The sequence below is a fragment of the Halichoerus grypus genome, chromosome 9 (assembly GCF_964656455.1).
Source record: "Halichoerus grypus chromosome 9, mHalGry1.hap1.1, whole genome shotgun sequence".
Lineage (NCBI taxonomy): Eukaryota > Metazoa > Chordata > Mammalia > Carnivora > Phocidae > Halichoerus > Halichoerus grypus.
In genome coordinates this window covers 145,026,160-145,049,748 of record NC_135720.1, presented here as the reverse complement: position 1 = coordinate 145,049,748, position 23,589 = coordinate 145,026,160, and the positions used below count along the sequence as shown (strand labels likewise).

Here is a 23,589-nt window from a genome sequence, read left to right as displayed (position 1 = left end):
GAGAATGAGAGAGAGAGAACACATGAGAGGGGATAGGGTCAGAGGGCGAAGCAGACTCCCCGCCGAGCAGGGAGCCCGATGCAGGACTCAATCCAGGGACTCCAGGATCATGACCTGAGCCGAAGGCAGTCGCCCAACCAACTGAGCCACCCAGGCGCCCCGAGATTCCAGCTGTTTAAACAAATGTGTTTCCCCTTCGAGACTGTAAGTACAGCAGAGTACCGTAGTTGAGGCAAGAATTCCACAATGATAAACAGAGAGCTCCCTCTTGCCTATGATAGCTAAATATTCCTCCACTGCATGGCTGTCTCATAGTTTATTTAATCAGTCCACTTTTTAAAAAAGATTTTATTTATTTATTTGAGAGAGAGAGAGAGCAAAGTGGGGGGAGAGAGAAGCAGGCTCCCTGCTGAGCAGGGATCCCGACACAGGGCTCAATCCCAGGACCTCGGGATCACGACCCCAGCCGAAGGCCGACGCTCAACTGACTGAGACACCCAGGTGCCCCAATCAGTCCACTTTTAATAGACCCTAGGATGTTTATAATCTTCTGCAATTACAAATAATACTGCATTGAATAACTTTATACATACATCATTTCCCAGATGTGGAGTCTGCTTCTCCCTCTCCCTCTGCCACTCCCCCCGGCTTGTACTCACATGCTCTCTCTCAAATAAATAAATCAAACCTTTAAAATATGTTTGATTAATAACAGAAATGAATTGTGCATAAACTTAGCTTTGTTGCTAAAAATCACCTCTCCAAACAGAGTTGAAGTTGGGGCAAATAATAAAAAAGGTATAGAAACCATAACAAAAGCTATAGAAATGGTAGAGAAAGGTTAGGGAACCACTAGGTCATGGGCCCCGTTAAAGCACCTGGTACAAACCAAGCCTCTGTTCGTGGGCAGCAGACGTGCCTGGCAAAGGACCCCGGTCTGTATCTGGGGCCCAGGCTTCCAGGTCTGGCCCACATTGGGCTCCTCACAACTCCTCTGTCCTCAGTTGCCTCATCTCAATATAGCTATTTGATCCACTTATTGATCACATGTTATTGTAAGGGACACATACAATCATGGAAAACGTTTTGAGGACGTTAAAAACTCCGCATGAAGGCAAAAGAGTATTTCCTCCACTGACTGGATTCGATTCAGTATGTTACACACCAGCAGGTCCTTGAACAGGAGTTCATCGATGGAATAATTGGCCAGTGAGTATAAACTGTGGGCAACCTTGAGGAACGACCCCTGCGTCCTCTCACCTCCGGCTCCTCCCAGCTGAACTTCAGGCAAGTGGATGGACCCTGCACCTGCTATGGGTCCGCCATCAGAGCAATAAGTCAGTGTGACCATTAGATGGCGCCAGTGACCAGGAGAGCCTTCGGTCTTCCGAAATTGAGCATTTTCCCTACTACGGAGCTTCTTCAGGTTTGTTTGTTTTGTAACTTAAAAATATATATATATATTATAAAGACCATATGCTCACTGTGAAAATATATCAAACAGTATAGGAAATAAAAATGAAATCTCCCGTTTCTGGTAAGCTTTGGAGCAGTGTCCTCTCCCTGGTTTGAATGCAATAATAGTGTGTAACCCTGATTAACCCTAACTGGGCAGAAAGCCCTGCTGGGCTCGTTGGACTCACCTCAGAAGTATAACCATAGCAACACAAAGCCCCTGCGTCCACATCTCCCCCACCCACCCCCAGACACACACATGTCCACATTCAACTCCACACTCGCCAGTCCCCTTCATCACTTACTGGCTTCTTACGAAGCCCTCATCCGGGTTGAGGGAATGGCATTAACAGGCTAACTGAGCTGGTTAGACTTCTGGGGTGTCAGCAAGTCAGTAACTGAATCAACAGTTTCAAGAAGCATATTAAAAATCTTACAAACATATTAACATAGTTACCCCACACACACACACACACACACATAATATTTTTTCTGGGGTAAAACCATAACTACGTTTGCCTCCTTTACGGAGTGACTTAGTAATAGCAACCATTCCCCGCGCCTCTGAGAACCAAGGGCAAATGGGGACCAAACCCCCAGCTGGTCAAAATGGCCGTCAAAAGTTTCATTCAAACCAATAATACATTATATGTTAATTGAGTTTAAATTTTAAAATGGGGAAAAACTAAAAAGAATAAATACAAAAGGAAAAAACATTTTTCAGGTTTATAAAATAAACATTCTAGGTTTCTTTGAAAATAAAGTTATTACTATGTTCAAAAAACAAGGTTCAGACGAGATCGGGTGCGTTCAGGGTGGTATGCCCGTAGACGCCCAAAAAAGACTCAGTTTAGTTCAATTTGATTTGGCTCAAGTTTTTATTTTTATTTTTTTAAAGATGTATTCATTTATTTATTTGAGAGAAAGGGGGGTGGCAAGGGGCAAAGGGAAAGAGAGAGAGAGAGAGAATCCCGAGACGATTCCCCACTCAGGGCAGAGCTCAACACGGGACTCGATTTCAGGACCCTGAGACCAGGACCTGAGCAGAACTCAAGAGTCGAGGCTTAACTGACCAAGCCACTGAGGCGCCCCTGATTTGGCTCAGGTTTCAAAACGTGGACGTCAGCTTCCTAATTTGCACTCGGAGGATCCCTGAGCGGTCCCCAGACGTGTTCGCTGTGGGTGCACCAGTGCATATACATCCTGGCATATACACAGAGACCCACCATTGCTGCTGGGGAAAAGCAGCGTGCCCCTTCTGGGAGCAGGGGGAAGATGGCGCACAAGAAGGACACCTTTCCTGGACCTGTGAGTCCAGCGAGTAACCGGGAGAAAAGAGAGCAGGGAGGGGAGGGAGGAAACACTGGCCCCTGTGATCTACCTTTGTGCCTGGCCCTGAAAGCAGCAGAGCCGTTCCCTCCAGGCCAGCCGACCCCTGAAGCTCCTCTTCAGCACACAAAGCCCTTAACCCAGAATTCAAAGCCACTAATGTCCAGGCGCCTGGGAGGCTCAGTCATTAAGCGTCTGCCTTTGGCTCAGGTCATGATCCCAGGGTCCTGGGATCCAGCCCCGCATCGGGCTCTCTGCTCCGCGGGAAGCCTGCTTCTCCCTCTCCCTCTCCCCCTGCTTGTGTTGTCTCTGTCTGTCAAATAAATAAAATCTTTAAAACAAAACAAAACAAAAAAAACAAAACCACTAATGTCTGAGTCAACAAGTTGGTGTGATCTAGATCAAGTAAAAGTGCAAATATTGACCCCTGGGGCTAGAGTGCAGGAAGTGTCCCCACAGCCTGATAGGGTGGAGAGCATAGAGGCTGGGGTCCACTTTGTCATTCATTCCTCCAGCACACTTCTTCGGTTATGTATCCCCCGAGGAGGGAGCTGGGAAAACAGGAGAAAGTCCTGCCCTCCCGACCTCACTTTCTGTGCACAGCGGCTGCTAGTATGGTCCTAAAGCGGCCAGACACAGGCCTAGCACCTCGTGTCCCTGTCTCAGTTACTCCTCCCGTCAAGCCCACGGCGTGGGCGTGGGCGTGGGGGGTAGTCCCCCCGTCACAGTAGAGAAACTGAGGCTGGAATGTGCATCTGACGCTCAGGTGCAAGCTTCTATACATCCTCCAGGTGCTAGAACGGGACATCCTTGTGCCAGAGCTCCAAGAATGCGACTGTCCCCTACACGCTTTTCTCTGCCGGAAAAGACTAATTGCCAGGCAGCGACAGGACAGCCAGAATGGCGGCTGCCCAGTTCCAAAACGTTCAGCAGCGCCTTTTCCCAGCGTCGGGCAGTCCCGTGGAGCCCAGCGGGCCCTGGGCAGGTGAGTGCCGCCCGGTGAGTGCGCGGCGGCCAGGTCGGACCGCCGCCGGGAGACGCGCGGCTCTCACCTGCGGATCCCTCCGCCTCTTCCCCGCCCCCAGAGGCTCGGCAACCAATTCTCGGCGGCGGGGTCGTGACGTCACCGTCGCCGGGCAACCCGGGGGCGCGCTCGGGCCTCCGCCCGCGGATCCTGCCACCGTGTGGGCGAACAGCAAAGGCGCCAGGGGGACGGAAAGGAGGCGAACTAGCCCGGGGGAGAAAGATGGGGGACGGAATTATATTCTTGCAGGATCGTACAGCTAGGAAAAGGCCATAGCGTTACCTGGCCTAACCTCCTCGGCGTCGGCGTGACGCTCCAGCAGTGGGAAGAACGGGAAGCGCGCCCGGTCCGGGGGGTCCGCTTGGACGGCTCCGCCAGAAGCGTCCTCTGTGTGCTGAACTGGAATCGGCCTCCCAGGGCCTGCACCTGACCCTTCTACCCCGCCGGGACCATACAAGACCGCTCCACGCCTCTTCCGCGGAACAACCCGTCTCGCCCAAGTGCCTGACTCACCTGATTTATAACAAGCTGGATGCTTTTCTTTATAAAAGAGGAAAATACGGTTGAATTTCAGAATAATAACAGGGAAGACACAAAAGTGGGGAAAATGTTGATAGATAAAATGTAAACCTTTGGCAGAACATTGTTGTTCGTATTCTTCTGCCCTGTGGGTCACTTGCGTAAACACACCAGTGTGTATACAAAGGCCTGTGGCAACACGCACGCTCACAGCTACCAGCGCTCGCTCGCTCGTCACCTGCGCCAGGTTGATCCAGACTGTGTTCTCGGTCCTCCCGCCCACCTGGAAACACCTGGCTAAATGGATATAAGTCAGACCCTTTACAGTCCATCAGTCACTGAGCCTCCAGGACTCTCCAGACCAACTTAAACACAAATGCATGGAAATAGAGCCACAAAAGTGGAAAAGGAAATGTCACATTCCTCTTGATATTTACACCACTAGAGGCAGTCCCAGAAGAAAAAATCGGTGTGGGTGAGCATTAACACAGCACAGAGTGCTCATTGTGTGGGATCACAGCTCACAGGGAGTCACACCCGTAATTCTCGGCATTGCCCTCCTACACTGGAACAAAGGATACACCTTGGTGCAGGGCAGTTCATCAGTGCTTATTAAAATGACAAATGCACATGCTTCTTGAACTAGCAACTCCACTCATGTGGAAGGCAGTGAACCTCGTGGGCAAGTGGCCAGGACACTCACACTGCCCCATGCTTTGGAGGAGGAGGGGCCATGCACTGGCTTCTCACGCTCTGTGTCATCACCTTGAAATTCTTAGCCATCTCTTCTTTCAATGTGTGTTTTGTGAGTGAAGTCCAAAGAGATTGCACCAGGAGCTTGGAGCCCATGCTCAAGCTTGGTCTTGCTGTTCATGCCTCCCAGCATCTGCAGGACTGGTTTTCAGCTACCTCCCACACCCCCCCGGAGACACCGCCACCCTCTGTTCAGTGTTTTCCCAGGAGGGGCCAGGGCAAAGGGGAAAGGAAGGGTCAGGCATGCACACCTGTCTAGACAAGCCTGGCTCAGGGCCTCAAGTATCTGTGTCCCTGAAGGAATGTGACATTAAATAGCAAAAGCAAAAACGTGACACCAAGACAGATCAAGAGTGAACACACAAGAAAGGAAAGGCTTCTTTCTTGCTATTTGGACAAGGGGACTCATAGTTTCACTTGGTACAGGGCCCCTCACTTTATGTAGCTGGCCCTAGCAGACCAATATTCATTAGCAAATTATATGTAAGAACATTTCATTATATGAAAATGGTGGCCTGATACTCCGTGACTTGTGCCCTTTGGTGACATATAACTAGAATATAGCTCTTTGGCTCAGGTCATGATTTCAGGGTCCTGGTATCGAGCCCTGCAGGGGCAAGTGGGGCGGGCTCCCTGCTCAGTGAGGGTTCTGCTTCTCTCTCTCTCCCTCCACTCCTGCCCCCCACCCTGCTTCTGCTTTTTCTCTCTCTCTCTCAAATAAATAAAATCTTTTTTTAAAAAAGTATCTAGCTGTAACGTAATAGGAATATAATTTACATGAAGGCAAAAACCTATCTGTGTTCCTGAAACTTTTATTATCCGCACCTAATACAAAGCTTAACACATAAGATTTTCTATGAAATATTGATTAATTTAAATTAATTAAATACATTTTTATTTAAGCCAGTAAAATAGACACTTAAAAAATTGAAACAACCTAAATGTTCTTGGAAACTAGTTAAGTAAGTTTGATACATTCATGCAATAAAATACTGTGTAGCTGTATAAAATAATGGGTATGTTCTTTAGGTACTAATATGGAAAGGTCTCTAAGATAAATTATTACCACTTATGGGGCACCTGGTGGGTCAGTGGGTAGAGCATGCGACTCTTGATCTTGGAGTTGTGAATTTGAGCCCCATGTTGAGTGTAGGGTTTACTTGTAAAAAAAATTACCATTTATGTTTTTAAAAATGCAAGATGAGGGGAGTGATTTCTCCTGGAGTCTCCTTCAGTGGCACATATGTGGAAGGATTCAGAGAAATATGTTGGCTCCGGGTGGCTGGGAGGGAGGTTTTCAAGGAACATTATTTTATACCTTTTAGATTTTGAAACAAAAGCATATGAATGACGAAATAAACAAGAATTAAGTTGGGGGGGCTGGGTGGCTCAGTCGTTAAGCATCTGCCTTCGGCTCAAGTCATGGTCCCAGGGTCCTGGGATGGAGCCCCGCATCGGGCTCCCTGCTCTGCGGGAAGCCTGCTTCTCTCTCTCCCACTCCCCCAGCTTGTGTTCCCTCTCTGGCTATCTTTCTCTCCGTCAAATAAATAAATAAAATCTTTTTAAAAAAAAAAGAATTAATTTTTGGAAGCACAAGAGAGCTAAATTATGTGTTCCTGTGGAATGACGCCTTGTTAAGCGAACACAAGAAGCAGAACAGGGGGTCTGTCGTCCTTTGTGTAAGACACGTATTGAACACCGTGTCTGGGAGAGCTACACAGCACTCGCACTGCATTACTACCTGAGTAAGCTACCTCTTCCAGAGTGCTTCCACCGTCGTTGTGTATGGTATGCCATTCTGCCGGCATGACCGTGTCCCCAGGCTGCGATCAAACATGGTGAGAAGAGCAGATAAAATGGAACTCACTGAGGAGAGAAATACACACAAGAACAACCCAAGGATGCCGGTGAAATCACAGGACATATGCTACACAAAATCAGTTAAAGTAACACTTAAGCACTGAGGGAAATGCCCAGCTCTGATCAACGCAGGGCAGCTTCACCACATCTACTCCTGTAGCTCATCTCCACGCCCAGCAAAAACCTGACACTCCTATACCCAGATTTCTGTAAATGGTGACACTACTGGATTCTTTGTCCTGGCGGCCCCCTCCTCTTGTTCACATCACCTTTGCACAGAGATCCCGTCATCCTTGGGACAGCTCCCCCAGCTCCAGGGTCCACCCGCTTTCCAGAGACCTGAAGCAGAAGAGGACCTGAAGGTGAGTCCGAGGAGGGGACTACACTGATCAAGCGCCAGTTCGGGGAGAGAAAACCTGGCTCAGATTCCACCCTGCCACTCCGTGGTGATGTGACGTGGAGCACGTTACTTAACTTTTGTGCTTCAGTTTCCTCATCTGTAAAATAAGAATGGTAATAGTTTAACATTTGTTTTATTGTTGTAAGGATTAAATGAATTAATACAAGCAAATCGCTTAGGACAGCGCCATAGGGAAGCATTTAGTAAGGTGTTTCTTTGGTGTTTGTTCGTTAGTTTTCAGAGACGCTGCGATTTCTCCAAAATGGCTTTGATTGGCTAACTTTTTTAAAGATTTTATTTATTTATTCAGCAGAGAGAGAGAGAGCACACAAGCAGGGGGAGCAGCAGAGGGAGAGGGAGAAGCAGACTCTCTGCTGAGCAGGCAGCCCGATGCTGGACTCGATCCCAGAACCCTGGGATCATGACCTGAGCGGAAGGCATCCACTTAACCGACTGAGCCTCCCAGGTGCCCCTGATTGGTGAGCTCTTGACCATCTGCTCTCCCAGCCCTGCACTCCACCTGATCTCCCATCCAGCTTTGACAACCACACGGTGCTGGATAATTTCAAGCCCCGCCCAGGGAAGTATCTTGTGCATAACTCTCCCCCCTGCATGTGCATCATGGAGGAAGAACATCGCAGGATATTTCAGGTTCTGGAAGGAAAAACTCCCCCCCTGGGGAGACAGTCAGGCAAGCACAGAGCCTGCCCCTCCCACCTGATTGACCCCTGCCGACCTTGACGTTCACCCTCACAGCTCCAGGCCAGCCTGCATGTGCCCAACTCCAGCTGCCTTGCAGGAAGGAGGAACAAGACACTCCAGGCTCAGCTGACCAGTCTGTTCTCCCAGCTCCTTGGGCTCATCTCGGACAAAAGCAGAAATTGTACACCCCAGTCGAGGTCCTAGCCCTTCAACAGTGCTGCCCAATATAACTTTCTGTGATGATGAAAATGGTCTACATCTGTGCCGTCCTGTGTATTACCCACTAGCTGCATGTGCTGCCGAGCACTTGAAACATGGCTGGTGAATCAAGGAACTGACCTTTAAATCTTACTTAATTTTAACTTGAATGACCACTGTGGCTAGTGACTACTGTGTTGGACAACATGGCTTTAAACTCTCCTTCCTGACCCTTTTTTTTAATTTGTGAGACAGCCTTGCTTGAAGATTGGCAGATATGTTTTTCAAATTTGGTGATCGATGTGAAAATGTTGGGGTTCAAGAGCAAACAGCCAAGAAAGAATTCTTGAGATGTCTTTGATGCAAAAAGGTGGTTTTATTAAAGCATGGGGACAGGACCCGTGGGCAGAAAGAGCCGCGCTGGGATCATGAGAAGGGGCCCATTGTATACTTTCAAGTTGGGAGGGGGTTAGGGGGGAGTGTAAGTCTCTAAGGAATTTGGGAGCAAGGTTTCCAGGACCTTGAGGGGGCTAGCTGTTGTTGGGAAAAAGTCATTTATTACCGTCTAATAAAACCTTAGTCATGAGACCCTTCAGATATATATCAGGGGGTCATGTGCTTGGGGGATGATTGCCAACACGTATCTTGGGGGGGTTAGAGATAAAGGAAGTTTCCAAAGGAATTTTTATATGTTAGAGTAGACCTACAGAATCCTGGGGGTCGGGATGATGTTAAGCTCTGGTTGGCCTTTTGCCCTCATCAGGGTATTAACATTGAGGCAGCTGAGCTCCCAGAGGAAGGTCTCTCTGCCTATTTCAAGGACTTGTCAGTGGGCTGCAGGTAGAAAGAAAGTTTAATTTTTTTTCCCTTTGCCTTTGTTCTCCCCATCAATGATGCTACTGGTCTTACTCTTCAGGGATCCGCTGAGTCTGAGGGCAGGGAAGAGGTCCTATTTCCATTCCAGGTCTCACTTCTCCCTGTGACAGTGAGGAAGTCAGATCCTGACGCCAAGGCTGGGAGAAGCACCCTGACGGCCGTGCTGCCCACCGGCCACCGACCTCCATGAACCCCCCTCCTCCGTGTTGGCCTCTCTGAGCACAAGCAGTGCTTAGCTCCCGCCTTTCCCAAACGTATTCTCTGGGAACGGGAAGCTGACGACGCCCAAGCGATCCAGCACACGTCTGAACATAAGGAAGGGAGTTTGGCCGTGCATCGGAGAGGGAAGTTAGAGGTCAGGGAGAATGCCTGCCTTCCCTTTTCTAAAACCCACAGTAATTCCTCCCCCTTGGTGGACAGCAGGAAGAGAGGGGTCGAAGGAACCTCACAGACCACACGACAGCCTTTCCCGAGGCCCAGGCAGTGCTCGCCCCCAGAAGCCCCAGGAATGCTGGGCTGCCCGGAGCGGCTGTGGGGGGCAGTACCAGGCAGCCTCCGCTCCGCAGCTTTGAGGGGGTGGGGACGGCAAACCCTGGTCATCCCCTGGGTCAGTAGCCCTTTTGTGTAAGTGCCTGGCAGGGATGACCCGGCCGTTCCTGGGAGCACAGCTGCAGCACACAGCTCGCAGGAGGCTGCCCTCCCAGATCCTCCCCTCAGGCTTTGTCAGAGGTAGGGGACATGCACCCCGAGGGCCTCCGCTCGGCCTGACCCTGCTGCAGGGCCGCTCTGTCCCCAGTCCCAGTGGAGATGGCTAGTTTATTGAGGTCCTCTTTGCCCAGCTGCCTTCCCTCCGTCCTCCTCCTCCTCCAGCTGTCTTGCAGCTCTGCAGGTAAGATTTATCTTTATTTCTGCCCTGGGGAGACCCTGACGACAGAAAGGCCAGTTTCCCTGGGTTCACCTCCTTCAATTCATCCTCAGCTTGTCTTGCATGTTATCTGTCCAAAACATGGGTGTGCTCAAAGGGCTCCCCTCCTCAGAACAGGGTGTGAACAAGGACAAAAGCAAACCCACCAGGGGAAAGTAGGGAGCAGCTTGGTTAGGTTCAGACAGGGGGCCCCCATCCCAAGAATTAAACTGCAAGATGCCAGACCACATCCCACGATGGGACCTAAAGGCTGGGCCGCAGAGTCAGAGATGGATGCAGAAGGCAGAAGGGTGAGCAGCCCTGCTGAGTGACCACATGCTAGAACATTCCTCCCATCCAGGGCACTCGCGGCACCTCTACAACTGGGGGTCTCTCTTCTCCCGTTCCAGAACGCCATGTAAAAATCAGTCTTCTTCCTTCACTGTTAGGAAGCAGCCCTTCCCGGGACATGCTTGTGTGTCAAGGTCCTGTGACTCTCGGTTTCTTTTCTTTGGTGTCTTGGACAGGACAGTTCAGAGTAATAGGACCAGGCCACCCCATCCGGGCACTGGTGGGGGATGAAGCAGAGCTGCCGTGTCACATCTATCCCGGGAAGAACGCCACAGGCATGGAGGTGGGCTGGTACCGGCCCCCCTTCTCCAGGGTGGTCCATCTCTACCGAAATGGCAAGGACCAAGATGCAGAGCAGGCACCCGAATATCGGGGGCGGACCGAGCTGCTGAAAGAAACCATGGGCGAGGGGAAGGTGACCCTCAGGATCCGGAATGTGAGGTTCGCAGATGAAGGAGGTTTCACCTGCTTCTTCCGGGATCATTCCTACCAGGAGGAGGCGGCAATGGAACTGAGAGTGGAAGGTGAGTATCTGCGGGGGCAAGACCTCCCTCTGAGACTTTCATCACTCTCTCCTCGGAGATGCGGCCCTACAGCCCAGACATCCCACTCCTGTGTCTGGCTGTCTGGGTGGGGAAGTCGCTGGATCAAAGCCAATGCCAGGAGCAGGGAAATGATGGAATCCGCACTGTTACCCGGACCCTGATAGGTTGTCTTAGGGCTGTGCCCCACGGCTGGGGGGCACTGTGTGAGGGGCTGTTGGATGTAGGGAACAAGCATGGGACTTCATGTTCCTGGATGCAGGTGTACATGCAGAGACACTGCAGTAAGACATGAAAGGATCCCATAAGACAGTTAAGTGACTGTGGTTCACTTTGGGGGAGGAGGGGCAGGAGGGAGGATGGAGTGTGATCCAGCCAGAGGAGACACTGGAATTATAGGGCCATGTGTATGAGTTAATAGAAAAGAGCTGAAAATAAGTACATTTGTGAGTACATATAGAGAAAGCATAAACAAAAAAATTTTTTTAATTAAATAAAAACCAAAGTAAAAAAGCTGAGAAATAGAAGCAGCACAACCCAAAATAATCCATTTCTGATTGTTTTTTGCCACTAGAAGGGGATGTGAATAACCTGAAGGTTAATTCCAGTGTCAACGTGGACTTTCTTCCTTCCATGTTTGGCTTTGGAATGTCCCCTCGTTTGTCATAAACAAAGGCACAATTCCTAAGGAATGACCAAAATGATCAAAATGACCAAATCCCACTACAGTGGATACCTCAGTGAATGTATTTGTGGTGTTTTATTAGACAAGGAACATCACTGAAAAATGCATTCCTGGCAAACGTGGTCCAAGTAAATACACAAATGGAGCAAATGTGTGAAAGAAAGACGCCACCTTCCGAATTCCCTCTTTTGGTGCCTTTTGTATGATGGGGATTTTGGCATTTGGTTTTTGGTCCTCTCACAGGCTGGTTAAGATGTGCACAGGGTGGGAGAGGGAGCCTTACTGTTCCCTGCTATCGACCGAAGAACAGTGTCTCAAGGTCCTTTCCCTCCTCCGCACCTGCTCATCAGACAATCCATCGCTTCTGTGTCGCGGCCAGAAGATGGCATTGTGTGCGCGATAACAAAGCCCTGTTTCTGGAGGAGGGTGTCCGGGATGTGAATGGCTTTGTGTGCCGCGGACTGTTGTGCACACAGCTGGTCCTCCTGGGGGGTTGTACCTGCAGGGACGTGTGATCCTGAGGACCACCCATGTGCAGCTTTTCCGCCTTCCTGTGCCGTGTCAGCCTCCCCCCAGCACAGCCCCCACCCCCAAAGACAAGAAGAAAGGGAGGGAGGAAGGAGGGAAGAGAGAAAGAAAGAGAGAGAGAGAGAGGGAGGGAGGGAGGGAGGGAGGGAGGGAGGGAAGAAGGAAGAGAAAGAAGAAAGGAAAGAAAGAAAGAAAAAGAAAAAGAAAGAAAGAAAGAAGAAAGAAAGAAAGAGAAAGAAAGAAAGAAAGAAAGAAAGAAAGAAAGAAAGAAAGAAAGAAAGAAAGAAAGAAAGGAAGGAAGAAAGAAAGGAAGAAAAAAAGAAAGGAAGGAAGGAAGGAAGAAAGAAACTGCCTCAGGGGACAACGTTTTTCTTTGGGTAGATTTTCAACATTCCTACCCCCTTCCTCCCATCTCAGAGTCTGCATGCCTGAGAGTCTAAAAAAAGAGTGTTTTACAAGTAAACAGGGACCGCCCGCCTCGCCTGGGGAGCAGGAATCTGAGCCGAATCGTGGACTGAAATGCAGTGACTGTGTTATAGCAGATAAATACCTCCCCTTCTTCTCTGAAGAGTCTTTTATCTTTCTTTCCAACTTTTTTTTTTTTCTTGCATTTTTGTGATTTTACTACCTGGTGTCTCTAATCCTTTCTTTAAACACTTCATTATGAAACTTAAAAGCATCACAGAAGCAGAGAGACTATTACAATGAGCCTCCAGGGACCCACCACCTTTCTGCAGCAATCACCCAGGCGGACGGACAAACGACAGACAGACAGCCTGCTTCACCTGACCCGTCACCTGACCCACTCATCTCCACCCTCCCCCACTGAATTACTGGGGCAAATCCTAGGCCCTATTATCATTCCCTTGCTAAATGCGCAAGAATGTGTCACTCAGGGGCACCTGGCTGGCTCAGTCCGTGGAGGACGAGACTGTTGATCTCAAGGTCAGGGACTCTTGATCTCAAGGTCATGACTTCCAGCCCCACATTGGGGGTCGAGTTTACTTGGAAAACAAAAAAGAATGTATTGCTCACATGTAAGAACTCTTAAAAAAAAAAACAAACATAACCACAATACTGTTATCCTATCTTTTCTAAAATTAACAAAAATGCCTTAAGGTCCTCAATATCCACTCTGTGTTCAAATTCCCCTGATTGTTTCACGAATATATTTTTACAGTTGTTTAGTCTGAGTCTAATCTACACAAGATCCACACCTTGGTGTTTGCCCTGTGGAGTTTCCCATGGCCTAGAGTTTGCTGATTTCATTCCCATTCTGTTCAGCACGGTGCCCCATACTTGTATTTCTTGTAAACGGAGAAAGAAGTATACAGTCAGATTCAGGTTTAATTTATTTTTCCAAGCATTCACAGGTGATGCCGTATACTCCTATTCCATCAGAAGGCCCCTAATGGCTCCTTCTTTTCTGTTTTTTGTGATCCTAGTACTTTGTGAAGGTATAAAAGTGTGCAAAGAATGGAAGTCTATACCTGCTAAATCACATTGCTGCAGGGAACTTTTTTTTTTTTTAAGATTTTATTTATTTATTTGTCAGAGAGAGAGCACAGGCAGAGGGAGAAGCAAGCTCCCTACTGAGCAGGCAGCCCGACGCGGGACTCAGTCCCCGGGCCCTGGGATCATGACCTGAGCGGAAGGCAGACGCTTCACCGACTGAGCCCCCCAGGCATCCCAACTGCAGGGAACTTCTGATAAGAACTTGGAAAGTAGAATTGGCTACATTTTCTTCTGGGGAACATAATAGACAGGAGCCTTAATCTGCAGCTTGAAGGATTTTGTTTATACCTAAGAAACCCTCCCGGACCAGTTGCTTGCTGTCAGTTAGTCCCTGCCCTTGATGGCCGTGTGTTTCTCTAACCCCCGAAAGGAGAGAACAAGGGCTGAGCCAGCCGGGCTCACTGAGGTTAGTCAGGCAGAGCTCTTGGGCGCTGACGAACAAGATTCTAGAATGGCAAGTTCTAGGTGGGAGCCAGAGCTGAAGGCCACCCCCATCAGTGGTCCCACTCCACGTCCCCTCAGTCATCAAACCCTACGTATCCCACTGTCTCAGAACCTCCACAAGAGGGGTTCTTAACTGGACTGGTGAAGTCGACGGAACCCTCTGCTCTCTCTCTTTTTTTAAGTAAATTCTGTGCCCAATGTGGGGCTCGAACTCACAACCCCAAGATCAAGAGTCGCGTGCTCTGCTGACGGAGCCAGCCAGGCCTCCCCCGTCCTTTTTTTTTTTACCCTTCCCAGATGGATGTTTTAAATGCATTAAATAAAACACATTTGTACTGAAACACAGCTATCAAAAATGTTACAACAAGATATGGAGTGGCCCTGATACTTAGTGACGAACGTAAGTGATTATTTTGAGGTTTTTCTGACAACTCTAACGCGATACGAAAATATCTGTGGTTTTACTGATGACAAAGTCACGGTTCTGTTCATGGTATTGTGGTGCGTTGCCCACAGACATGCTAATGAAAAGAAATGCTAAATTTCAGTTCAAAGATTACTAAAAATAACTGCATGGTTTTCCCCTCTAACTCCACAGATCCTGCCTCCCTAACCCCATCCCGTCCTCATTCAGGCTCGGGCCGTGTTGTACTCTCCTCGTGACTGTGGCCTCCGCACTGGCCTCCCTCGTCCAGTCTTGTCATCCTCCCCGTGGAGCCCTTCCCCATGCCCCGTGAGCACCAGATCTAAGTCTCTTGGCTGGTTCCCACGCTCTGTAAGACGGGCCTCGTATGGAACCTGGAAAACCAAGAGCCCTTCCCGGAAACAGACCCACTTTTCCTTCAAGCTCTGTGTCCTCTCTTCCCATCGGTGCAACCCCGGGCTCCGTGCGGGGCCTGGGGCTGCAGCACCGCTCTGCCTTTCAGACCCCTTCTACTGGATCAGCCCCGGCGTGCTGGTTCTCATCGCGGTCCTCCCCGTGCTGCTCCTGCAGATCACCGTGGGCCTCGTCTACCTCTGCCTGCAGCACAGACTGAGAGGTACATGCTGCTGGGCCCCTTCCCTGAAATACCCTGGCCTCTTGGAGCTTGTTGCCTAATGTTTAGTTTTGAGTGGCTTCTGGGTTCAAAACTGCAGAATGACAATCTGACGTCTTACCGAATGCTTTCATTTCTGTAACGGGTGCTTGCACTTCCCTGTGAGGTAGGGCCGACCTCCAACACCCCCTTTTACAGAGGAGGCGCCTAAGGCCTGGGGTGGTGGTTCAGTAATTACGTGAGCGACACACTTGTCCGTGGCAGGGCGCGGGCCTGACCCACGCGGTCTCTGGACCACACCTGGCAGCTTCATGCCGAGGGAACGTGAGCCTCCGAGTCGGACAGGTCGACGCCTACTGGAGGTTTAAATAACGACCCTGAGCCAAAGTCCCCACCGCATCGTCAGCGTTCGAAACTTGTTTCCTCCTTGTTTTCCGCTCAACACGGAGGACCCGGCCTCAGCTATCAGTGAAGCTCCTCTTCTGTGCCCAGAGCGTCCCCCCTGCGCCTTCTCCCTGAGCCAAAGCTCACGGGCCCTGGGATTCTTCTCCCCCCACCGGGTGGTGAGAGCATAAAGCTGCAGGGAGGGCTGGGGTGTGCGAGGGCGTAAGGGTGGGTCCTTTCTCTCCCCTTGAACTCATCCCGGGTACTCGGTGCCCTTCTCCCCCCACGTGAAAAAGGCTGTCAGTTCCCACGGCTGAGCAGAAGGGACCTGTGATGGTGTCTGGCCGCCCGGGTTTGAATCCAGCGCAGGGCTGATGGACCTAGTCTTGCGGGGAGACCTGCCTCCCTCCTGTCTGGGAAGGGATATTGTGATGCAGCGTCTACTTGGGAGCCTGTCTCCTTCCGCATTTGGACGTTAGTGGCTTTAGATTTACCAAGTGACAGCCCAGCGGGGGGCGGGGGGGGTCGACGATGCAAACCTGCGAGCCCAAGGCGAAGAGCCGGCGCGGGAGGTGAGGACACCTGAGGCTGGTTTGGGCCATTGCTGTCCTCCCACTGGACTCGTGTTTCATGCTGACAGCAGCCAGGGAGAGAGCTCCGAACCCGGGCTCTCCCATCCAGCCCCTGCGGGCAGTCCTGGGCTGCAGAGAAGCCGCCTGCACGGAGGCCCCGGCGCCGGGTGTGGGAGGGGCCCCGTCTCATGCCAGGGCTGGAACTAACAGTGTTGCCTTTTTCTGTTTTAGGAAAACTTCGAGCAGAGATAGGTGAGTTTTCGTCACCCTCCCTCTGGTCCTTTGGCATCAGTGCCGTGGTCATTTTCTCTGACCATCTCTGCCTCTGTCCCCATACCCTGTGCTTGCTTCAGACAGGACCTCACTAGTATTTCAGACCCCGGCAGCCACGCATGGATTGTAGCGAGACTCCCTCCTCTGCCACCAGCCGGGGTAGAGTTCAGCAGTTCCCTTTCCTCCGCGGGGTCACTCACTAGAAAGAGTTTTAAGTGATTCAATCACAGAGGCTCCGAGGGGAAGGGAAACCCTCCGAGTGCCCCACTGAGTCCCTTCCTGTGTGTTCCCTTTCAGAGAACCTGCACCGGACGTTTGGTAAGTGCCAGGACCTGGTCCTCCCTGGTCAGCGTGCTGTCTGTGGGACCCGGTCACCAGGGAAATAGAACCCTTGCTCGGGGCTGGCCTCCTGCCTCTTCCTTTCCCTTGAAGAAGTCACGGGTGAGATGATGATGGCAAGCGCCCTGTGCCACTCCTCCGTGCCGGGCACTGTGTACCGCAGCCCCGAGGGCTAAGTCCTGCTGTATCAGGTGCAAGGTTTCTCTGCGCAGACGCTAACGGAGGGGAGGTACACAGAACATCCCATGCATGCCTGGTGTCTAGTTGGGGACGTGAAATGAATTGACTGGAGAACTAAGTACTTACGCATCAGGAGCACAGAACAAGTGACTCTACAGGGTTGATTAGGGAAGGCTTCCTGGAGGAGACACCAAGCCCCTTTACAATGTTGGCCCTTCAAGACTACAGTCCCTGTCGTTTTTGCTCACTGCAGATTCCCCAGTGCCTAAGGACCATGCCTGCAACAGAGGGGCACCCACATCCTTGTTGGATGGATGTTGCAGAAAGTATAAGATGCCTTAAGGCAGAGCACAGATGGTCCCTGCTCTGAGTAGCCTTCCCGAACGAGGAGCACTCCATCCGAGTGTTTAGGACATCACATCAGCATGCAGACCACGCACACACAGTCTCTGCAACCCAAGAAGGGAGGAACACGATCTTTGTTTTGTAGGATTCAAGTAGCAAAGGTCTTACCTCTTTCTGTACCATGAGTCTCCTTGGCATTCTGGTGAAGCCTAATGGACCCTTTCCCAGAATAAGGTTTTTAAACAGTCACAGAAAACGTAACAGGTACGATTGCAGAGAAAACCATTGAATTGAAATACAGGTATCAAAATATAAACCCATTTGTAATATAGTAACAAATGTTTCTTTAAATAATAAAAACACACTAACAATGTAGCAGCAGGTCCAATAACTTTGTCAAACTATTGACAAGCATTTCGTGATTTCAGCAATAACTCCAGTGGGAATGAAAGTATCTGTGGTTTCTTTGGTGATAAAGTCACAGGCACTGCTGATGACTGGTTTGTGGCCTCCATTTTTAATGGAAGAAATGCTAAATTCAGTTAAAGGTTGGTGAAAATAAGGATGCAGGGCCTTTCTCATCTGAGTTCACCAGCGCCCTGAACTCTGCACAGAGCCTGGTGTTCTTGGACCACAGGTTAGGCTCAACAATACACGGAGAAGGGCGGGAGGGGCGGGGGACACCGGCTAATCCTGCTTGCTCTGTGGCCACGGCTCAGACCCCCACTTCCTGAGGGTGCCCTGCTGGAAGATAACCCTGTTTGTGCTGGTGCCGGTGCTTGGACCCCTGCTCGCCTTGGTCATCTGCTATGAGTGGCTGCACGGAAGGCTCGCAGGTGCAGTGGGGGTGGCAGGCAGGGCCTCTCGGTGGGGGGGCCGAGACCCAGAGCGCCCAGTCGGCATTCGTCTTCTGCCCCCAAAGCCAACTCCGGGTCCTCGGAGAATCCAGGAGGGGAACCGCTTGCTGAGCCCCCCTGGGGCTGGGGCCGCCCTGGGGCAGGGAAGGGGGGTGCGTGGGGAGGGGACCAGTCATCTTCCACCAGTCACGGCTTGCTTTCTTCTTTCCAGGGCAATTTCTTGAAGAGCTAAGTAAGTTTTCTTCTCCCTAGGAAGGCAGGGAGAGGAGGGGGGGCAGGGGAGGGACCAGAAGCCCTGGGGAGCAGGGGCGGGGGGGGCGGCTCTCCAGCTGGAGAGAGCCTGGCTCAGGAGGCGCAGGGCACTCCAACGTGCTCTGCTGGTGTCCCTTCCCAACCCTCCGGCAGCTGCCCTGGGCCTCACCTCCAACACCAGCCGCTGAGGCAGGTGCAGCAGAGGCAAGGGGACCCCCGGGGGACTTTCCTCTCCGTGGACTAATGGCTTGGTACTGACAGATTTTTCAGGTTATTTTCTCCTCCTTCTAGGAAACCCCTTCTGAGTGATGCTGCATCTTGGCAAGGATGGAGGACAGCCTGGTTGGTCCAAGCACTGACCCTCAGGGTGTGGCGTCCCCCTCACTGGCCTCCTCACCACCAGGACGTCCAATCTGCATTTCTAGGAATGCTCTGAATCCCAAATGGGACTGAGTCCTCTTCTGTCATCTACCTTCCCTCTTCCCCGTTTGGCTACCCACATCTGTCCTCTCTCCTCGCTCCATCTGGAAGCCGCCTCTGGCCGTGGCCAGGCAGGTGTCCTCTCTCTGACGAGACACCTGTGCTGCAGAGTGACGGGCAGGACTGAGACCGGCAGCCTCCCTGCTGCGAATCTGTTCCTTCGACGCAGTCCGTCCTGGGGGGCAGAGCGGAGAGGCGGGGAGCGTTGACGGGAAGGAGCAGAGGGAGTGCGAACCCTCGGCACTGAGTGAGCTCAGGTGAGGCCACGGGCTGGAGCACCATCTGGCCCTGTGGAGCGGCGAGGGCAGCGGGGCGTGCGTCACACCGGCCTCGACCTCCACCCCTGCACGGATGGGTCCCCCAGACCCCTTCCCTCCTCTTGTACTTCCTCTCCCGTGTTATCCCCTATCAGAGCACTGATTTCTTCAACAACTACTACTTGATGGTCTACCAGACACAAAGAAACAAGGCAGGTGCTAATTAATAACAATACGAGTTTCCGTGTGCCACTTCTCATGCCTGTCCTTTCGGCATTTCCCTCATCGCCCCTCCCCTCTCTTCCCTGAGCCTGCAGGTCCATCCGGTCCCCCCCGAGCCTGCAGGCCAGACTGTAGGAAAAGCAACCAGAAGAAGACCTCAGTCAGAAAGGCCGCTTCTTCATGTACTGTGGCCTCATTGGCTCTCCCCCCTCCGGTGCCTTCTCCCCGCCCTCCCTGCCCTCTCCTGGGAGCCTGGATCCTGGGGCAGATCCATGTCCTTCCCTGACAGAGGGGGGGCATGGTGAAAGAAGCCGAGCCATTGGCCCAGGATGGCCCAGCATGCCTGAAGGTTGCCCAGACACAGGTCCTTGCTTTTGGAGCCCCCCCAGTGACCCATGAGGCTGTCCTTGTCCCCGAAGCAGACATCACACACGGGGCAACGGTAGATCTTCTGCCTCCAGTGTGTCTGCTGGTGTCTGGCCAGCCCCGACAATGAACTAAAGGACTTGCCACAGCGGAAGCAGGCACTGGGCTGCTCCGAGAGGTGGGCCTTCTGATGGCTAGAGAGACAGGCTTTCTTGCTGAAAGTCACAGGGCAATGGGGGCAAGAGAAGACCTTGAGTCTTGAGGGCTTTGCTGGGGGACAGTGGGGCCTGGTGTCCAGGGAGGGGGCTCTCGTGCTGGGTGTCTGTGTCCTGGTCCCAGGCCCCGGGGCTGCACTGGCTGATGCCCACCGTCTCACAGTGATCACCTGCTTCCTGTCGATAGGTGGCTGGCCCTCAGCCACAGGACCCTTGGTTCCAGTGGTGGGTTCTTGGGTCTTGGCCACCAGGGCGTGGGTCACAGCCACAAGCTCCTGGCCGGACCGCTGGCTCCCGTCAGTGCACTCCTGAGATCCAGTGCCCGGAATCCTCCTAATGTGCTTCTGGTCTCTGGCCACCGACTCCTGGTATTGGTGTGTCTTCTCGTGGCGTTTGAGCTCGGACCGGTCCCGGAAGCCCTTCCCACAGCAGGGGCAGGAATGGGGCCGGTAACCCAGATGGACACGGCGGTGACGGCTCAGCCCCGACGCGTCACAGTAGGTCTTGTCACAGAGCGGGCAGCAGAAGGGCCTCTCCCCGAGATGCGTGCGCCTGTGGTAGCTGAGGTCCCTGGGGTTTCGGAAGCACTTCCCACACTGGCCGCAGCTGTTCGCTGTGTGGGGACTGTGCACAAACTGGTGACTGTGCAGGTTGGAGCGCTTGCTGAAACTCCGGCCACACAGGTGGCACAGAAAGGGCGGCCCGGCCTGGGATGCGGGCAGCGCGGGGGCCCTGTGCGCGGACCCCACGGCAGCAGAGGCTGGGCCTGCCCCTCCACAGGCAAGGGACCCCTTGTGGTCCCGCAGCCTCTGAGCCTCTTCCTGAAGTGCCTTCTTCCTGCCACCTGCAGGGGGGGAGGAGGAGGGACACAGGACTCCCCACGAGAACCCAGCACCAGCTCCCCATCAGGCCCCGGCCCCCTGCTCCCTCATGTGCCCGTCGGACATGCTCTCTCTCACTCTTGAACCTCACAGGCTACAGGCAGAATGGCCCTCTGGGTTTCCAAATTAAAAGTGAATCAACACTTAAAGTGGAGTCTTTCAACAAGAGCGGAGGTCAGAACTTTAGCCTATACCCACATTTCTCGAACTCCATTTCCTCTCATTTTCAGTACCTCACGCTCCCACAACACCCACAGGTGACCTCCTAAGTGGGGACCCTGAGTGAAAGGCGGCGCCGTTAATCATCCAGCTAGAATGGGAAGTGCACGCCAGCAGCCGTGGTCAGCCCGGCCTGAAATCTCTCTCCTTCCTATTCTATCTCAGACATGAGTCTCTACTTGGGCTCAGCACAAGCTCCTGTCCCTTCCTCTCCTGTTCCCCTGGAAGGGATGTAGGCAACCTATATGTACTCCAATCCCTGAAACTGCAGATATTTGCTTGTCCTAAACAGATATTCCTCTGGAGCCAAGGGATGCAAGCACGTGGTCTCAAGCCCTCTCGCGGCTCCAAGTGGGGCCAGGTGAGAAGGCTGCAGGCTGGGATAGGACGTGCCCAGCCCTGGTGCTCGGAGGCAGGCTTCCACCCTCCCAGGGCATGGCCTGGGCCCCTGCCTGCCCCCCTCCTCTGCCATGCTTACCTGAAGGGAGGCCTTCTCCATTTGGGGGACGGAGCTGGAGCTCTGCTCTCCGCTGTTTTTCCTCTTGTTCAAGCTCGATGATCAGATCTGGGTTAGACAGAAAGATTGTGACTGGGGGTGGGAAGGAAAGAGAGAGTTGAGGTCCCAGGCTTGGCTCCTTCATACCCAGGGAGCACAACAGGCTACCTTCTTCTGTATCCTTGGCCTAAGAACTTAATCTGGGACACTTAGGTGCAGGGGGGAGACCCTCCTAACGAAGTTCCTGGCACATAATAGGAGCCATTCCGTAAATACTGGTACATTTGAATAGGTACATTTTCAAATTATCATGTTCCAAGTATTATCTTTGCCTTCGTGCAGGCTTTCATTTCTTGTCCTTTCACCCTGAGCTTAGTGACCTAGATCTTTCACACCTGGAAGGTATAGAAGGTGCAGGGTCAGTGAAGTGAGCTGTGAGCTGATCTACCTACTCAGGGAAGCCAGGTGTCCCCGGGTCCTGGGCGGGGTCCTGGGGCAGGGGGCGTGCTGAGGGAACCCTTGCCTCTTACCCACAGACATCAGGTTTCTGAATGTCTCAGACATGACATCCTGGTACAGAACCCTCTGACTGGCGTCCAGACACACCCACTCTTCCTGCGTGAAATTCACAGCCACATCGTCAAAGGTGACTGGCTTCTGGAAGAGTAGGAGAGACTCAGGGAGTCATCCAAGCACAAGGTTTAGAAACCCGAGAGAAAAATAAAACCATGGAAGGAGGGGAGAAATAGGAACAGACAGGCACAGAGCCAGCAATGTTAATCTACAGAAAGGAAAGGAAGATGGGGGGGGGCGGGTAGCTGGTGTGCACTGAACAACATAAGAAGGGCTGCTGCTCCATGGAGGGCTGCAGGGCGGGGTGGAGGCGGGGGCTGAGAAAGGCCTGGCAGCCCTTGGTTCCGGGGGGGTTGTTCAGCTTGGAACCGTCTGAAACCCCATCTGACCACGGACGGGGTAGGGGGACAGACGAAACAGCTCCGGTCTGGGAGTGTCCCGCCCTCCCTCTGGCTCTGCTCACCTCCAGCCACGCCCCCCACCAGCACTCTCTCTCCATGGCTTCCCGCCAGGCCGCCTCATCCACCTGCAGGAGCAGCTTCTCTTCCACGGTGTCTGCTTCCAGCTTTGTCCACTCCTGGCCTGGCCCCCAGGACTGACTGGACCCCTTCCTGGGGCTCTGTGTGTCCCGGTCACTGTGCAGACGGAGAGGCTGTGCAGAGGCCTCCCTGAGGTTTGTCATGGCTTCCCGGGATGCATGTACCTGCTCTTCCTGGTTTTGTTCTGCAGTCACACCTCTGGTCCCTCAAAGCCCAGGCTTCAGGGCTCAGGGACTGGTTACCGGGGCTCCGCTGCTGGTGTAGGGGCTACGAAGACATCTGCCTTCTGTCCGCCCTGCCTCAGCCCCTGGCCGGTGCCCGCCTCTCCAAACCTGAGGTCAGAGAGAAACAAAACGCATCACCAGATGGGGAGTGAGCAGCAACGGCGCCCGTATCTGGTCAGGGAACACCAAGAATTATCAAAGCCCAGCTCTGTGTCAGCGCAGCCCTGGGAGGTCATAATTACCAACCCCATTTCAAGGAACCTAAAGTGCAGAGATGCTAAGAAGCTCCGTCCACAGCAGAGTTAGTGTTCAAAGCCTAGACTCTACCACTGAGGACAGGATGCCCGTGTCTCAAGCACCCTCTCGGGCAACCGTGCAGAATTCTGCACAGAGGGTGTGCCCTGGATCTGTCTCACCCTTCTGACAGCGTCTCACTAGAAAATGGGAAAGGAGACACTCTAAGACCCTATCTAGTACCGAAAACTGGGATTCTGTGGGTTTTTCACATGTACTTCTTGTAAGGGAATCATAAAGATCCTTGTGAAGACTAAACAGGTAACAAGCCGGCAGGAAACACTTGGCTCTGGTGAGCCCCGCACTGGGGACGCCGGGCCCCTCAGGGAGCTCCTGCCCAACCCCCACCTCCTCCGCGGGCAGCCTCTCACTTCACTTCTCCTTCTTGAGGTGCAATCCCTTGAACAAAGACATAAAAACCCACTGACCTTTTTTTTCTCTCACTTTTTCTGGACTGGTGGTGAAACTGAAAATAGCCAGAAACAGGACATTTGACGAT

At 52.3% G+C, this 23,589-nt stretch overlaps 2 protein-coding genes across 2 annotated transcripts; one reads left to right on the top strand and one right to left on the bottom strand.

Moving 5' to 3' along the window:
- Nucleotides 1-9,695: 9,695 nt before the first annotated feature.
- On the top strand, nucleotides 9,696-19,314 carry MOG (myelin oligodendrocyte glycoprotein). Its single transcript, XM_036117771.2, has 8 exons — nucleotides 9,696-10,005; nucleotides 10,548-10,895; nucleotides 15,012-15,125; nucleotides 16,310-16,330; nucleotides 16,649-16,669; nucleotides 17,935-18,051; nucleotides 18,284-18,304; nucleotides 18,616-19,314. The coding sequence occupies exons 1-8, from the start codon at nucleotides 9,924-9,926 to the stop codon at nucleotides 18,627-18,629; spliced, it is 738 nt and encodes a 245-aa protein (XP_035973664.2). The 5' UTR covers nucleotides 9,696-9,923; the 3' UTR covers nucleotides 18,630-19,314.
- A 134-nt stretch (nucleotides 19,315-19,448) lies between these two features.
- ZFP57 (ZFP57 zinc finger protein) lies at nucleotides 19,449-22,715 on the bottom strand. The gene is made up of 4 exons (XM_078054381.1): nucleotides 22,497-22,715; nucleotides 21,991-22,117; nucleotides 21,439-21,529; nucleotides 19,449-20,701 (listed from the first exon to the last, which is right to left on the bottom strand). The coding sequence occupies exons 1-4, from the start codon at nucleotides 22,713-22,715 to the stop codon at nucleotides 19,477-19,479; spliced, it is 1,662 nt and encodes a 553-aa protein (XP_077910507.1). The 3' UTR covers nucleotides 19,449-19,476.
- Nucleotides 22,716-23,589: the final 874 nt, after the last annotated feature.